Below are 16,528 nucleotides of genomic sequence, written 5' to 3'. Positions count from 1 at the left end.
ACCTCCACGGTCCAGCGTCACCTCCACGCTCCAGCCGTCACCTCCACACTCCAGCGTCGCCTCCATGCTCCAGCCGTCACCTCCACACTGTAGCAAGGAGGAAGAGCAAAAAAGTGAAAAGCCTGCCTCTCCCTTTAAGGACCTGGAAATACGTACCACTTCTGTCCCAGTCCCTGCAAGCCTAGTCACATGACCACCCTTGCTGCAGAAAAGTCTGGAAATGTAGTCTTCCTCTGGAGAGCCACGCGTCCCACTAAAACTCCAGGATGCTGGGACCCTGTAGTCTTGGGCACAAGTCACAGGAAAAATGGAGAAATGACTTAGGCCCCTGGACACATCACCCTTCCAGATGTAGCCCATCTCACTGCCCGCCTTGGACTGAAGTCAGGGGTCACGTCGTCCCCTTCAGACAGGTGTTCTGGGAGGGGTGGAGAATGGGGAGCCCAGCACATGGTGGGGATGCCATCAGGCCTGGGGAAGGTAATGTCTGCATGAAGACCTAGAGGATGAGGGACGGGGGTGGGGGTGCGGCCAGGGAGGAGCTGGGTTCCAGGACAAGGAACAGAGTGCGCAGAGGCCCAGAGGCAGCAGACTGGACCAGATAGGAACTGTATGCATTCTAGCAGGGTGTGCAGTGGGACGTCTGAGCTAGGCAGCAGGGTCCTGAGGGGCCTCAGTGGGGAGTCTGGACCCAGAACTTCAGCCCAGAGGGCCCAGGATCCCATGGACAGCTGCACAGACCAATGGCCAGTGGCTCAGCAGGCTCACTCTGGCTTGGAAATGGAGACGGGAGCAAAGGGGTTTGCCTGAGGGCTGCTGGGGGCCCAGGACCACCTCCCTGGCAGGCTGGGTGCTCCAGGCATGCAGGGAAGAAGGGCCACTATTTCAGTGTGGGGGCTTTGGAGAGGAGAGGAAGCTTGGAAGCTCTCGGGGCCCCAGGGCCAGCCCTTCAGGTCCAGGGATGGTGTGCAGGAGTCGGGGGGAAGGATGGGCTGGATACTGTCAAGAGCTCAGGGCCACCTCCCCAGGCTTGGGGCCATCTCTGTCTGCTCAGGGACGGCCAGGGGCAGGAGTTATGGGGCCCTCCCGACAGCGGTCCCAGCCTGCTCCTCACTGTGTCCTCTCCTCTCATAAGGGCCCCGGCTGGGATGTCGGGCCCATCCAGGCAACCCAGGGTGACGTCACCTCGAGATCCTTGGTCGTCTCTGCAAAGGTCACAAGTAAGGCCACACTCATAGGTTCCAGGTGGACACAATTCCGTGTGGGGGCATCGTTCAACCCACCACAATGACAAAAGCAAATTACAAAGCAGTGTGTGTAGAATGAGATGGTTTTTGTTACGAACGTGTGTGTTGTTTGTGTGTGCGTGTGAGCGTGCACGCCCTGGAATAGACGTACATGTGTCTCTGTTCTGTTTCGAAAGAGGCTGGTTAGCAGTGGCTACTTTGGGGGAAGCAGAGGGCTCCTGTCCAGTTTGTAATAATATATACCTGTATTTCAGTATTTTTAAATGGTCAAACCTCGCTTGTCTACTTCAGAAGGGGGCACGAGGGAGGGAGGAAGGGCCAGCCCCCCGCTCAGCTGAGGGTCTCGCAGCTCAGTGCGTGGCGGGCAGGGCAGGGCGGAGCTCGGGTCCAGCTCTGTCCCGCGGCGGGTGCGGCTTCCGGACCTCACAGGGGCAGAGAGGGCGTTCGGTGACTGGTGACAGGGCAGAAAACCATGTGACTGAGACAGATTGGCTGGGAATAAGCATGACTGTGACTATTTCCACAGTGATGACTGTGGTGTCACATGGGGATAGTTTGGGAAACTTCCATGTGATTCCATGGGATTTTTTTAGGGGCATGTGTGTGTAAACCCTCCTCCCTGTGTAAACCCTGTCATCATTTTTAGCTGATTGTAGCTGTTTGTTCTTTTTGTTACTGTGGGCTGAATCCTGTCCAGACCCAAATTCACATGTTGAAGCTCTCACCGCCCCCATGTGATGCTGTTAGGAGGGGGTACTTGGGGGTATGGGGTTAGTGCCCTTGTGAGCAGAGACCAGAGTTCTCCCCCTCCCTCTGTCTCTGTCTGTCTCCCCACCTGTCCCCACGTGCGAGGGCACAGCAAGAAGGCGGCCAACTGCAGGCCAGGAGAGTTCTCCCCGGGAGCCACCCTGACCTCACATCCTGCCTCCAGAACCCCGAGAAATAAGTGCCTGAGGTCTGAGCCGCAAGGCTGCACTGCTCTGTGTGGCCCAGCATCGCCCAGCGGTATGCACCTGCCCCCTCAATAGAATCAGAGTCCTCAATCCCATTCTTGGGGGCCTGCTGGTCTGAGTTAAGTTTTAAAGGTGTTTTAACCTTGATGATACATAAAAGAAATCGTCCAACCATCGTAATAAAAATAAGCTTCTGTTTGGCCTTAGACTAGTTTTTCCCCAGCATCTTGGACTTCTTGAGGGGTATCGTGCTGGGCTGTGGCCCCGGGGGGCTGGGGAGGGTCCTGGGGCAGACCCGAAGGGCCCCAGAGAATGGGTTTCTCCTTTAGAAGGGGCCGCAGTTGATCTGAGCGCCCAGGGCCGCAGTGCCATTTTATGGGCTGCACCATGTTCTGTTGCCTGATGGACCCTAATTTATGTAACCAGTTGACTCTTGATGGGTATTTAGGATGAGCTTTCTCCTTCCTGAGCGAGGCTGGGTGAGTGACCTTCTGGCTGGATCTGTACCCATTCCTTAAATATTAACTTCAGGACAGGATCCTGCAGGTGACATTCTGGGTCAAAGGCTTTATCTCCCTCGTTTTCACGATAAACACTCTGCAGAGCCCCACCGAACTGCCCCACTGGGGCCCCTGGCTAGTCCTGGGGGTGTTCAGCTGGTTGCTTCCCTACCGCCCCTCACCCCCACCCCATTCTTCTTTCAGTCGCAGAATGCATCTGCTCTTGCCTGCCTCTGAGCTTTTGTGAATGTTGTTCGCTCTGCCAGGACTTCCACACCCCCCCCACCCCCACCCGACAGAGGCCCTCTGGGTCTGACAGGTCACTGGACCCCCTGGATGCTGGGACTCCCTGCAGACCCCACCCCCACCCATGTCCGAGCTCCCTGCACCCAGGGCCGAGTCTGCCTCTGTCCCAGACCTCCCCTTGGGAGCTCAGGACCTCCAAGACTGGGACCCGGGAGAAGCTCCTGCAAGACCAGCAGGGGTTTCTGGTGGGGCTGGAGAAGGAGGGGAAGGGGAGTGGAGGGGAGGGGAGGGGCCCCAGTTAAGTTTTCAGAGGACCGCAAGCCTGGCTGACATTTTGACACAGGTCAGAGTGACCCTGAGTCAAAACCGCATCACCGAGCTGCTCCTGAATTCCGGACCGTAGAACCATGCAAGGTTTTAAGTGTCTCTACCTTAGGGTCACCCAGCAATGGATAAGGAATACAGGAGGCTTTTAGAATTGGATGCACGGAAAAGCATCGTCCATGGGGAGACTATCCTGAGAAAAAGAAGAACAAAGGACAAGGAGTCTAAAAGGCATTTTATTTAATCTATTTATTTTTAGAGAGAGAGGGGTGAGGGGCAGGGGGAGAAAGAGAGAAGCAGACTCTGCACTGAGCGCTGACCCCATCACAGGGCTCGATCTTATGACCCTGAGATCATGACCTGAGCTGAAATCAAGAGTCGGATGCTTGGGGCGTCTGGGTGGCTCAGTCGGTGAAGCATCTGCCTTCAGCTCAGGTCATGATCCCAGGGTGCTGGGATCAAGCCCTGCATCAGGCTCCCTGCTCGGCAGGGTTAAGCTGCTCCCCCTGCTTGTGCTCTCTCCACCCCCTTTCTCAAATAAATAAATAAGATCTCAAAAAAAAAAAAAAAAGACGCTTAACCGACTGAGCCGTCCAGGCGCCCCCCCCAAAAAAGCATTTTGAAGAAAACTCCTCAGCACCTGGAGAATCAGATCAGTGCACACTCCTTGGCAGGAGCTGGAAGCCTCCCAGGGTCAGCCCCACCAGCTCCCACCCCCTCTCCCCCGGGCCCCTGCTGCGTGTCTCATGCCAGACACACACACAACTTCTTGGTCCTTGAGAGCCTCCCACTCTCTCTTTTCTGGCCTAAAGTTCTCTTCTCCCACTTCTTGCTGTGGTGTTCATCTGTCAGGCCATGGGTGAGACCTCACCTCCTGCAGGTAGCCAGCCTGGATTGCAGCGCCGCCGCCCCCACTGACCCCCCACCCCCTGGCAGAGCCAGCTGCTGGCTGGGCCCCCACACCTGCACACACGGTCAGCTTCCCTCTTAGGCCCAAAAACAGTGAGCTTCTGGTGCCTTATGCTCCAGCTTCTGGAACCAGCACGGAGTGCCATGAGTGAATTTTCTGGGGCCTCTGTAACAGATGACCAGAAAGGGTTACTTACAACAGCAGAACTGTATTCTCAATGTTCTGAGGCTGGAAGTCCAAAATCCAGGTGTGGGCAGGGCTGCGCTCCCTCGGGAGGTTCTCGGGAGGGTGCTTCCTGCCTCTTTGGGCTCCCGCTGTCTCCAGGTGCTCCTGGGCTGTGGCCTCTCCCTGTGTCTGTCTGTCTCTTCTTTTGCATCTCCTAGAGGGACACTGGTCATTGGACTTAGGGCCCACCCAAATAATCCAGGATGACCCACTCATCTCAAGATCCTTCGTTCAATGCATCTGCAAAGACCTTTTTTCCAAATAAGGTCGCATTCCCAGGCACCGGGGTAAGGATGTGGACACCGTCCAGCCCACTCTAGGTGCACTAGACACCCACGAGCCCCTCCCTCTGCCAAACAACTGAACTCTGGGGCCTGGAGCCCCGGGGACTCCCAAGACCTTCTCCACCAACGAGGGAGCCAACTGATGTCTGTTGGGGCAGGTGCGTTGGGCAGGCAGAAGGCCCCGGCCCCCGAGGGTGGGTGCCCCAGCTCTGTGGGGCTCCCCAGCTCCCCACCCGCACAGCTGCAATCTTTCCCAGCACCCCTGATTCAGATCAGCAGAATTCCCACAGATTAAGGTCAAGAGAACATGTATTCAAACGTGCACAAGCCGGTGGGCAGTGACCCACCACGAGGGAGAGAACACGGGAAAACCGACATCAGACGTGGGCCCCCGAGAACCTCAGTCCCAGGCCTCGGTGGACGCAGGACAGCCCAGGGGAAGCACGGCGAGGAAAGGAGGGATCATGAGGTGGTAGAGCAGCACCAAGGAGCTCAGGAGACCCACCTCCTTCCGCCCCGGCTGCCTGGTGGGCAGCGCTCACAGGGATCGGAGGCCTCCTCCCGGAGGAGCCGAGCGGTGTGGGTGGTTAGTGACGTGGGTGCGGGAGGGCACGTGTTCAATAGACTGGACTGACGCTCCAGCTCTGGGAAGCTTTAGCCCCTGGGAAGGATCTGCAGTTGGATGTTCATTATTTATTCGTTCATTCAATATTTACTGAGAACTCCACCAACACTCAGGACCTGGGAATGGAAAGTAAGCAAAACCTCTGCCCCAAAAACCAAAACCTCACAATGTAGCAGAGACAGACGCATGTTAGCTTAGCTGTGCCGTGGAGCCATGAGAAAGTGTGAGTCCCGGGGACGGTCCCATCCAGGCAGGGATGGTATTCTGGGCCTCACCGATGGCTAGGGTTCTTCGGGGCAAGGAAGGACCCACGGGCAGGGGCAGCTCCAGGCAGGTGACAAGGTGGACTTGGTGGCGTGCAGAGCCCAGACTGCAGAGGGAAGCCTAGAGGTCCAGGTTCCATCCTCTAGGAGAGGAAGCAGGGTGAGGGGATGTCCGTGGAGGCGGCGGCCAGCCCTGCTCCCTCCCAGCCCTGCCAGGGCTCCTGGGACGTGGGGGACACGCAGCTGCTGCTAGCTGGCTGTCCATGCCCCTCAGGACAGACGGCTCCAGGCCCCTGAGTCCCAGCGCCCGTTGCCCCATTGGCTACAGGTGCACTCGGCACATGACGAGCTAGGATGAGCTGCTCCCGCCTCACCTCTTGCTCCAAACCCCTAGTGGAATCTTGGTGATTTCTTGTGGCTCTTGGAACTCAGGGCAGTTAGTCCCCAAGAAGGCGTTGGCAAGGGCCCGGGATGCAAGGGTGAATTCCGCCTCACCCTGCACGTACCGAGATGCATGCAACCATAGATTACTTGGCCGGTGGCTAAGGCAGAGAGACAAGTATGCAGAAGAAAGGCTCACCTGAGCTGGGAAGCCTAGGGGGGCCTCCTGGAGGAGGGAGCTCCAGAGCTGAGTCCCAGACGAGCTCTAAGGAAACTGAGGAGGGGAGGCGTCAGTCAGGAGTGGGGCCAGCAAAGAGACCTGACCAGGACAGCTTGTCTCTGTCTGTCTGTCTCTGTCTCGTTTCCCCAAAGGTGCCCCCCGCCCCCCGATCCTGTCCTCTGGCCTCCCATCCAGCTCATCCCCAGGGCTGCCCCTGGCTGCCTCGTGGGGCTGTCCTCTGTCCAATGTTAACATTCAAGAAAGGTAAAATCATGGCTCGTGCCGATGTGAAATGAACACGTGAGTCAGTATCAGATGAGGAAAAGGGTCCATGTTACCACCTGTTCCAGGGCACACACTTGGCGTGGGCATTTCTTTTTTTTTTTTTTTTTAAGATTTTTTATTTATTTATCTGAGAGAGAGAATGGGAGACAGAGAGCATGAGAGGGGAAGGGTCAGAGGGAGAAGCAGACTCCCCGCCGAGCAGGGAGCCCGATGCGGGACTCGATCCAGGGACTCCAGGATCACGACCTGAGCCGAAGGCAGTTGCTCAACCAACTGAGGCACCCAGGCACCCGGCGTGGGCATTTCTTGAAGAGGACAGTGTAATCGTCCGCCTGTTTGACTTAAATCCCCTGCCCCCGAGTCCCACGCCAACAACTACAGAATCCACGGACTTCCAAAACCGTGTCCCAGCCCAACAGATTGGCAGGTGTGGATGGCTGGGGATGGGGTGAGGGTGGGGGAGGACGCACCCCCTGCTGCTGGGGGGTAAAACCCGCTGCCTTTCTAATTATTCCTTGTATTGTGGCAAGATACACATAACCTAGAACTTGCCATCCTGTTTTTTAGGGCACAGCTCAGGGGCGTCGGACACACTCACCCCTCCCTCCGTCCCCAGGACACTCCACCTTCCCAGACTGAGCCTTGTCCCCACTGAACACGGACCCCTCCCCTCCCGCTGCCTGCATCTGTCCATCCGTGGGTCCGACTCCTCTGGGGCCTCCTGGGAGTGGATGCTTCAGGACTGGTCCTTCTGCACTGGGCTGACCTCCCCCATCCTCCTGCTCTGGGCTGCAATGGCTGATGCTGTCGTGAACGGGGGCAGGCGGGCTTGTAAGCTGAGTTCCTTCCTTCCCGTGGGGCACGGAGACTTTGCCGGGCCACCTCCCATGAGCCATCCCAGCCTGCACACGCCCAGCAGAGCCGCCCCGGGGCTTGACGCGGAGGGACATTCTCAGTGTGGCCAGGATGCCCCCTGAGGACGTCCCCCACACTCTCATTTGCCGTGGGAACCAGGGGCAGGCTCGGCGTCCCCCTGGCTGGCCTGACGTGGGGAGCCCTGGAGCTGCAGGAGAACCAGCGTCAGGGGCCCAGCGAGCACATGTGGGAGTGGGGGGGTCGTCAGCACCCACAGAAAGTGGGGAGCGCCCCGGCGGTGTCCTGGGGATGGGCGGAGGGGGAAGGGGAAAGGGAAAACTTGATCTGAAGGCACTGGCCCGGGTTTCTTTTGTTGTGCACCCATGGACAGATCAGAACCCACATGCCCATGCCAGGCTCACGGGGCCTCCACTCCAGGCCGTTCCTCAGGACTCCAGTCTGGAAGCCAGTTTTCCCCAGAAGGCCACGGGGGCCGCACACCCCTCCAGGACCCCTGTGACACCGCCAGGCGTCTTGACGCTTTGGCTAGCCGCTCCGTTTCCCAGGGCCAGCCTGGTCTTCCGTCCGCTCACTGTAACACCCCCTTCTCAGGTGTAAAGACAGAAGGACAGCATGGGATTACCAAGCCCTGGGCGTTCTATGCAACCGGTGAACCACTGAACTCCTACCTCTGAAGTTAATGATATACTCTATGTCAATTAATTGAATTTGAATAAAATTTTTAAAAAATAGACCCACCCAAAGTGCCACCACCTGCAGCCGGGCAAGGACGGGGCTCTCTGAACGCGCGGGGAGAGGACGCAGCCCAGGGCTTGGGTCTTGCTCCGTGACCAGGCTGTGTCTGGGCACGGCAGCGGGCCCCGAAGACTCCGTGCATGCCCTGAGAGGCCCTGACGGGGAGGCAACCCTTCACAGGGCCCCTCCCACCTGCCTGCCTGTAGCAGGTGCGCTGGGAGCTCATCTATTTAGATGGCAGGGTCGTGACCCCCCAGCAAAACACCTGGAGCCCCCCGCCACCCGGACTCTGGGCCGGGGAGGGATTTCCAGGACTGGGGCAGGCAGAGGGGAGCACACCTGGTTTGAGCCCCGAGTTTCCAGGGACGCCCATTTGTGGGGTGGGGAGGGCTCATGGATCCTGCACTGGTGTGAACTCACGGAACCCAGTGATTAGGCTCAGGGGCTCCCGTGGGTCAGGCCCCCCGGGGTACATAGGAAGAGTCCCTCTGCCAGCTAGAGTGCCCCTGGGCCAGTGCCCGGTCGGGAGCAGCCTCGGCTGGTGGGACCCACAGGACCCTTACCAAACAGTGCCAGCTCCACGAGGCCCATGGCTCAGGACCCAGGGCCACAGACGTTTAGGGGACCAAAGACGTGCTCTCCTCGCCTTTCGGAAGAGAAAAAACGAACTTTTGCGGTTGAATATTACATCCATCTTTGGACCAACACAGTCATGGCGGACACTCCTCAATACGCCTTTATGGAGGAAGGAGGCCCCAAAGGACACGTCCACAAGCACCGCCATGCTGGGGTGCCCGAACTGGGGACAGGTGTCCGTGCGGAGCTGGGACAGAAAGGAGGGGACGAGAAGAGAGGAGAGAGGGCAGGCGCCAGGGAGCCAGAAGGAAGGAGGGAGGGGGGCAAGGAATGACCACGGCCTCCCCCGCGCTGGACACGACGGGCAGACAGGGAGGGGCAGACAGGGAGCGTGCTGTGAGCCCGCGGCCTCAGGGGCTGGCTGGTGGCTCTGCTGCCCCTGCGTCCAGGGGCCCGCCTGGGGCTGGGCAGCCCCGGCCAGCTGGGGGAGCTGAGGGGCCAGGGAAAGATATCTGTGCGGAAGGGCCATGGGGCTGGGGGGTTCAGAGGGAGGCAGTGAAGCTCAAAGGGGGCAAGCTCCTGCCAAAGGCCCCTCCCCCCAAACACCTTCCCCACCCCGGCACTTGGAGGTACCTTGGCAGTCTGGTCCAGTCCATGCATCGAGCACCATCTGGGGGCCTCCGGGCGGGCCTACCCTGCTTGCAGTCCAGGGGTGATGGGATGGGGCAGCCGGCCCTGGGCGGGTGCGGGGCTCTGCTTAATCACCGGGGGTTTGCTCCCTGCCGGGGAGGGGTGGGTCAAGAGATCCTGGAGCTCCGGGCCACCCTGTCCCTGCCCTGCCGCCTGGGCTACCCTGCCGCGGTCTGTCCACTAGAGGGCAGTGCTGCCCGGCGTTTGGCAGAGGCCAGGCTGGCTGGGGTAGGCGGAGAAGGGAGACAAGCACTAGGAGAACCCAGGGGTGGGCACAGGGGATTTGGCCCTAGTCTTGGGAAGGGGTCACCAGATACAAATCAGGACGCCCGGTTAGACTTGAATTTCAGATAGACAACAAATCACATTTTTTAGTATAAATATGTCCCAACTATCACATGGGACATACTTATGCTAAAAAAGTATTCCTTCTTTATCTGAAATTCAAGGCTTAGGGTGTCCTGTATTTCTACGTGCTTGATCTGGCGACCCCCTGGGGACAGCGCGGACAGCTGCAGGGAAGTGGCAGGAGACAGGGTGGGGCCCCAGCTCTAGTTCCAAGCTCGTTAGCTCCGTGACCGGTGTCTGATGGGTCACAGGTGACGCAGGTGGATGTTGGCCGTGGTGCTGGCAGGCATCCAGGCAGAGGCAGGGTGGGGTGGGGTGGGGTGGCTCGGGCTGAGCTGGGGAACCTTGCTTCTGACCTCTCACACAGAGGCAGCCAGGCCCAGTCTCCTAGACTCGGGACGCATTTGTCCAGGCCTCTGGGTGGGAAAGTGTGTGGTGACTGTCAAAGGCCAGAGAATCAGGTCAGCTTGCTCTGGAAAGGATAGCTCCAGTTGTACTTAACTGTTGCTGACACCATCTGGACTTGGGCAGTGCACAACCTGCCTAACTGTGCCCAGCAGTCCTGAGCAGTGTCTCTGCTTCTCTCTTCACCCAGATTCCCATCTCCATCTGCCAGGCTTCTGTCCCCACCAAGGCCTCTGTGCCCCTGAAGGAGTTTCCTTGGTCATGAATTCACCTGGATTTTACCTGGGTTCGTGAATGCAGTTAGGGCCCCGACTCACTTGCCACCCCTCGGGGGCTGCTTCTGCCCCTGCGCCATTGGCCCCAAACCCCAGCCTCCTGTTTGAGCAGGTGTGCTTCTGCCTGCGCACAGAGGGGCAGAGACAGAGCTCGGACACCCCACCCCCACCCCGGGGCGGGGTCCCCCTGGAGAAAGCGGAGGGGAGGGATAGACGGAGGTACCTGAGGCCTGTGTGCAGGTTAGCTGGGCCCGATCTCACGACGGCTGCGTTCTTGGGCCATCTGGAGGGCCACCGCTGCCCCGGCCTCTCTTCGTACCCACCCATCGCTCCTGCCAGTGGCCCTGACCTCCAGACTTCCTTGTCCTGTCCACAGGCATCATGCCCACTCCGCAGGCGTCCGGCGGTCCCCGCCCGGTGTTCTGAGAGCTGAGGCTCCCCACGCGGCATGCATGCTCTTCTTCGGGACTTGTGAGGAACGGTTCCTTCATTCCTCCACCTTCTCTTCCGTTCATTTGTTCACCAGAGACTTGTGGGAGCCTGTCCTGGGCCTGACCCCCCAAGGCCCTGGGGATGGAGTGGGGAGCTGTGCAGACAGGCTGAGGCTCTGAGGGCCTGGCTCAGAGGTTGGGGGCACCTGGGAAGCCCGGGTCCCCCCAGGAGCGTGGCTCTGGGACTCAGAGACAGCAGCAAAGGGACCCACGCGAGGCGGGACTCTTAGTCCCGTGGTGACAGCCTCGTCTCCTGAGTCCCTCATTGCTCCCAGTTGACCAGCTGGCACAAAGGCCCACAGAGGGAGAGAGTCACCCACCAGTGATGGTGGGCGGGACTCAGGCCCAGGTGCCTGCAGAGCTGGGCTCCCCCCCGCCCACTCCCTGCCTCATCTTGAGGGACAACCCTGAGAAAGGTGAAAATTTGCTCTCTACATTGGTGAGTCTGAGCCTCGAAACTGGGTTTGCCGAGGTGCCCCCCCTGACCAACCACGTCACGGGCATAGCTCATGGGATGGACGTCGGCCCAGCTGCAGTCAGGAGGATGGGAGCTGACCCTGTGAGCCCTCCAGGGCTGCAGGAATTCAACATAGTCATGGGAAGGGTGAAGGAGGCCTGGCAGGGAGGCCACAGCACCCTCCTCCCTGCAGCCTCCTCCCAACCTGCCTCCCTGTCTCACCCCCAGTGCCAGAGGCAGGATACTGGCCTTCATAATGGAGGGGCCCCCGCAGCCCCTGGCCCCTTCTCTAGTGCTTGTTCCCCGCAGTGAGAGGCAGGTCAGAAGGGGCCAGGGCGCCTCCAGGGCCCCTTGACCCAGAGGCAGCCCCTGAGCCGGCAGCCAAAGCCAGGAGTGGGTGGGGCAAGGCCCAGGGCAGCCCGCTTGGCCCCCAGTCCCATCTAGTCGGTGCCTTGGCCTGGGGAGTGCTGGGCAGCTGATCCAGTCCAGATGCCAGCTGGGCCAGGGGTGAGGTGATTGGAGGGCAGCCTGTCCGAGGAGGTGCTGCTGGCCTGGCATCTCACACGCGGCCTGTTACCCTCGCAGGCCCCCAGGGGCCCATCCCTGGCCGCTCGGCACGGAGAAGAAAGCTGAGGCCCCGGCAGGAAGGGCTGCTTGCCGGTCACCCAGGGCTCCCGCTTCATCTTGCCGGCCCGAGTGCCCGGGGGGTCCTACCCGTCACTCTGTGTTCCTGCTTGTCCAGTGGGGGCTGGGCGAGGCCACCTCTGAGGGCCCATCTGGGACCTGGGGTCCCAGTTGCCGTTAGAGCCTCAAGTGAGCCTGCTGATCCAAGCTTGGAAGTCAGGCTCGTGTCATGCGTGGGAGGGCTGAGGGGGGCTGCCACGTGGGGGCAGCTCTTGTATATAGCTGAAAGGGCCTTGGCCCCAGGACCAGGACCTCCAGCTCCTGTCCTCTTGGGGCCCTGTCTCCCCTCTTCTGCCTGGTGGTCCTACCTCTCTGTCGTTCTGTCCACTCCCGTCCGTCTCCCAGCCCAAAAGCCCTCCAGGGAGAAGGATCACTCAAGCTGCTGCTTGGGCCCCGCCAGGCCCGTCCCCTAGCCTGGGACCCGGAGCTCCAGACACTACCTTCAGAGGACACTTCTCTCTGGCCCCTGAGCCCGGGTGCCATCTGTCCCAGCTCCAGCTCTGCGCGCTCTGGCCAGCTCCCTCCCTGCCTCCCTGGGGAGGTTGTGGCCATAGCAGAGACCTGGGAATCTGGCCCAGAAGCCTCACCTCATCTATTTTTAAGCACAAGCCCATGAAAGATTCACAGGCTGCTTTATTTACAGGTGGGGGTGGCCTTGGCCACCGAGAGGTCTGAAAACCTGTGGGCCTAGGGGAACTCTGTCTGAGCGCCCCAGGGCAGCCCAGCCGGGTTCTCACCTGTGCGCCCTTGCCCCCCCCCCCCCCCCCCAGGCTCTCCGGGGTTCCTCCCTTCCTCCCATCTAGCCTGATGCCTGCCTTCCAAGGATCTTCTTCACCTCCTGGAGATGGCCCCCACTCCCGCCAGAGGGAGCAGGGCTCATAGGGAGCTCCGCCCCCCACCATGCCCACAATCAGCTGCTCCCCAGCCCGCATCCCTGATCTTGCAGGATTGCTGGGACACCCCTTCCTGAGCTGTCATCCTGATCCCGGTCATACTTCCTCCCAGGCAGGAACCTACCTCCACACATAGGAGACAAAGTCAGGAGTGGCCCTTGCTGGGCCAGCCTGGGCCATGGGCTCAGCTCCTCCCAGCCACTAGTGAGCCTAGTGTCCCCATTTTATAGACTAGAAAACCGACACTCTGGTGCTTTGGGTAACATGGACTATGAAGCCACATCTCAGGACTTCAGAGGCTGGGTGCCCCACCCCTGCCCCAGATGCCACATGGCGGGGAGAGGTCACACAGTGCTCACTTTATCTCAGCTTCAGGCATGGAGAGCCCTGGCCCTTCCCTCCAGACATGCCACCCAACCCGAGAGAAACCTGGAGACCACAGGGCCTCACCCGGACCCCGGCAGAAGGAGGCCCTGGGTGGGGAGGCAGGTGGGCTGGTCAGCCTCTGGCAGGTCTGCCTGTGGGAGCCAGCGTGCCCCCCGGCCGCCAGTTTCCCGTCGCCCAGCACCCGGCACCTGGCGCCCGGTGATGGCCCCAATCCTTGGCTGTGAGCTCCTGTGGGCCTCGGGAGGTGTGACAGCTCAGCCCCAATCGTGTCTCCCAGTGTCATGTGTTGTCTGGATGAGCCCCAGAAATGCCCAGGAGGGCTCTCGGCCGTTATCTGGCAGGGACTGGGACCGACTCAGTCATGAACTCCCCCAGGTCATCGTGGGGACCCCGGACCCCCTGACGGGGTCAATCAGGACACTGGCACATCCCTGCCCATCAGACCAGGCTTCCCTGCTCTGGCCATGCTCTGGGGCTGAACTTGAGTGGAGCCATGTCGGTCCCTGCTTAGTTGAGAATCACTGATTTAAGAGAAAATCTCTTTTCTCCACCAACCCAGAAGATTCTTCGGGGCTTCACTTTCTAGAAACAAAAAAGGTTTTGTTAGCTTTCCAAGTAGGACTTTACGGTATTGAGTATTTCTTTCAGACCCACACCGGAGGAGTCTGACGCCCCACGCCACAGGCGTCCCCCCAGCCCCCAACCCCTCTTCCCTGCCCCATCAGGGGAAAAGGGCTTTCTTTTCTTTCAGTATTTGCCCAGGAGGAAACTGGGGAAGGTGAGATTGCGTAACAGGCTCTCTGTCTGTATGAGGACACGCAGTGTGCCCAGACAGCTGCCCCCAGGAACTGGAGGACAGGGCAGACCCCCAGCAGCTGGCAGCCTCGGGGCAGCAGGTGTGGCACACGGTGACCAGGGTTAGGCTCCTCCCCTGTCACTCCAGCAGGGTGACTCTCGCCTCTAGGAGGCCATTTTCCATCTGTAAAATGGGGTGCACTTGCTGGGGAGTAAGTACCTACTGAGCCCGGCATGGATCTCAGCGCTGGTCATGCACCCGCGAGCAAGACAGATGGGCCCCGATGAAGCGGCCATCTGACCAGGTCAGGGAAGCTCAGCAAGCACACAAACCTGCAAACACGTCACAAAGTCGTAGGAAGTGCTGGGAAGAGGGTCAGGGTGAGGCGGGACAAGGTGGGTGAGCGAGAGGTGGAGGGGTCCCGTGGAAAGGGTGCTGCTCAGGGACCAGAAGGAAGTCCCCTCGGGTAAGGCGGCCCTTTCTGCCCTGCAGGGCTTGTCAGTCCTGGGTTCCATTCATCCGGTCCGCACCCCCCGAGGACCTGCGGCTGCAGGCATGGCCAGTGACCCAGCCTCCTCCCGGCTGCAGCTGCACCCTTGGATGCAGGCCACCCACTCCCACCCACTCCCACCCACGCCCACCCACTCCCACCCACGCCCACATGCTCTCCGGCTTTGCTGCCGCCGGCCCAGGGGCCCATAAATCCTACAGCCTGCGGCTGGGGCAGCAGGAGCCTGTTGCAAGAGTGGAAAGAGACCAGCTCGTGTATTGACAGGGACACAAAGCCGTGTCCTCACAGACGGACCGAGACTGAGCCGAGATGCTCTTATCGGTCCCACTGAGAAACACCACGTGTGGAACTCAGGTGAAGCAATCCTCCCCACGGGGAAATGCTAGGAACATCTGTGAATGGGCTACTATGCCCTTGCAGGGAGCCCCACCTTCCCTAGAGCGAGGGGTCCCCATTTAGCTCAAGAGCGAAGCTTTTGTATTTGCGGTGAACACGGATCAGTTTTGAGGCTGCAGCTCTTTCTGCCCACGGGTCTTGTCCCTGTGCTTTAAGAAAACCACCATTTGCCCCGAAAAAAAGAAAAAAAAAAAAGAAGAAGAGAGAGAGGGAACAGATCAGTTTTGGGGGCTGTCAGGAGAATATTTCAGGAACAGATTGCCTCAGCATCTGAAAAACCCAGGAGACCCGTAAGGTACTTCCTGATGCCCTTAGGAGTGCCAGGCGTCCGTGGGCATTTTGGGAAATTGCAGCAGACACAGGACCCCAGCCAGCCAAGAGAAGAGGACAAGTGCAAGCTCAGTCTGCTCTCTGCAACCGGTGGGCTGCCCCTGCAGCCGTGACCTGGACATCCAGCCAGGGCCCTCCTTCCACCCCAAGCCAAGCACTAAGTGACCCATGCGGCCAGGCTGGCCGAAGGCTGAGTTGATGTGAGCACAATCGCCCTGTATCTGCTCCTGGCCCCGGTGACGCACTGTTCCTGGCACCCAAAGCGGGCAGCCCCAGCCGCGCCCAGAAGCCCGCCCCATTCCTACGGCCTCCACCCAGAATCTGTGTGTGCCCCTCAGGGCCCGCAGAGCGAGGTCGCCTCCCGCCGGACCAGCCGGGTCTCCCTGCAATTGCCCCAGGGGACCCGAGGAGCAGGTGGCCCAGGCGGCAGTCACTCGGGCGCGGTTCAGGGGCTCCTTTGTGTGGCGACCGGGCTGCCAAGGAAGTCGCGTCCTTGGGTCGCCTTTGGAGCTACGCTTCTGGGTGAAGGGGCACTGGGGATGTGGGGAACACGAGGCGGGGCGGGGCGGGGCGAGGAGGCCCAGAGCGCGGGGGGCGGTGCCAGAGCCCAAGTTTACCCGCCGCGCGGCTGCGGGGCCGGGGCGCGGATCGCGCGGCCAGGAGCTAGGTGCCCGGGCGGCGGGGGCAGGGGGAGTGTCGCGGGGCGGGGCGGGGCGCGCCTCACCTAGCCGCTTCCTGGGCACGGTCGCTCCCCTCTCCGCCCCGGGCCGCCCCGCCCCTCCGCCGTCGCAATAAGGGGCGCGGGCGCGCGGGAGGAGGCCCGCGGTCGCCAGCTCACAGGTCGTCGTCGCGCCCGCTGGCCGGAGGAGCCGAGGCCAGCGCCGTCGGGGCTCCGGGGACACCGCCGCGGGGACGCGGCCCGGGCGTGGCGGGGCCATGGAGTTCTGGCCGTGGCTGACCGCCGCGCTGCTGCTGCTCCTGCTCGTCGTGCAGCTGAGCCGCTCGGCCAGGTTCTGCGCCAAGATCACGCTGTACTGCGCGCTCTGCCTCTCGGCCTCCACGGTGGCCGCGGTCATCTGCCTGCTGCGCCACCACGGCCGGACAGTGGAGAACATGAGGCAAGGGGACCTGGGGTCCGGGGGGGAGCGGCGGGGGGCGGGGCGAGGCGCGGGGGGACAGCGGCGGGGCGGGGTGGGGCGCGGGGGGCGCGGGGAC

The 16,528-nt window shown here is 60.8% G+C and overlaps 1 protein-coding gene across 2 annotated transcripts in view; it reads left to right on the top strand.

Moving 5' to 3' along the window:
* The first annotated feature begins 15,906 nt into the window (after positions 1 to 15,906).
* AGPAT2 (1-acylglycerol-3-phosphate O-acyltransferase 2) overlaps positions 15,907 to 16,528 on the top strand; it is a 13,841-nt gene continuing 13,219 nt past the window's right edge. For both annotated transcript variants that reach the window (XM_044920346.1, XM_021690975.1), the window contains exon 1: positions 15,907 to 16,431. In XM_044920346.1, coding sequence (XP_044776281.1) covers positions 16,250 to 16,431 — 182 coding nt within the window. In that variant the 5' untranslated portion in view covers positions 15,907 to 16,249. The remainder of the gene's footprint in view (positions 16,432 to 16,528) is intronic.

The sequence above is a fragment of the Neomonachus schauinslandi genome, chromosome 13 (assembly GCF_002201575.2).
Source record: "Neomonachus schauinslandi chromosome 13, ASM220157v2, whole genome shotgun sequence".
Taxonomy (NCBI): domain Eukaryota; kingdom Metazoa; phylum Chordata; class Mammalia; order Carnivora; family Phocidae; genus Neomonachus; species Neomonachus schauinslandi.
Note: the sequence above shows the minus strand (reverse complement) of the source record. Positions and strands in the feature narration are given on the sequence as shown.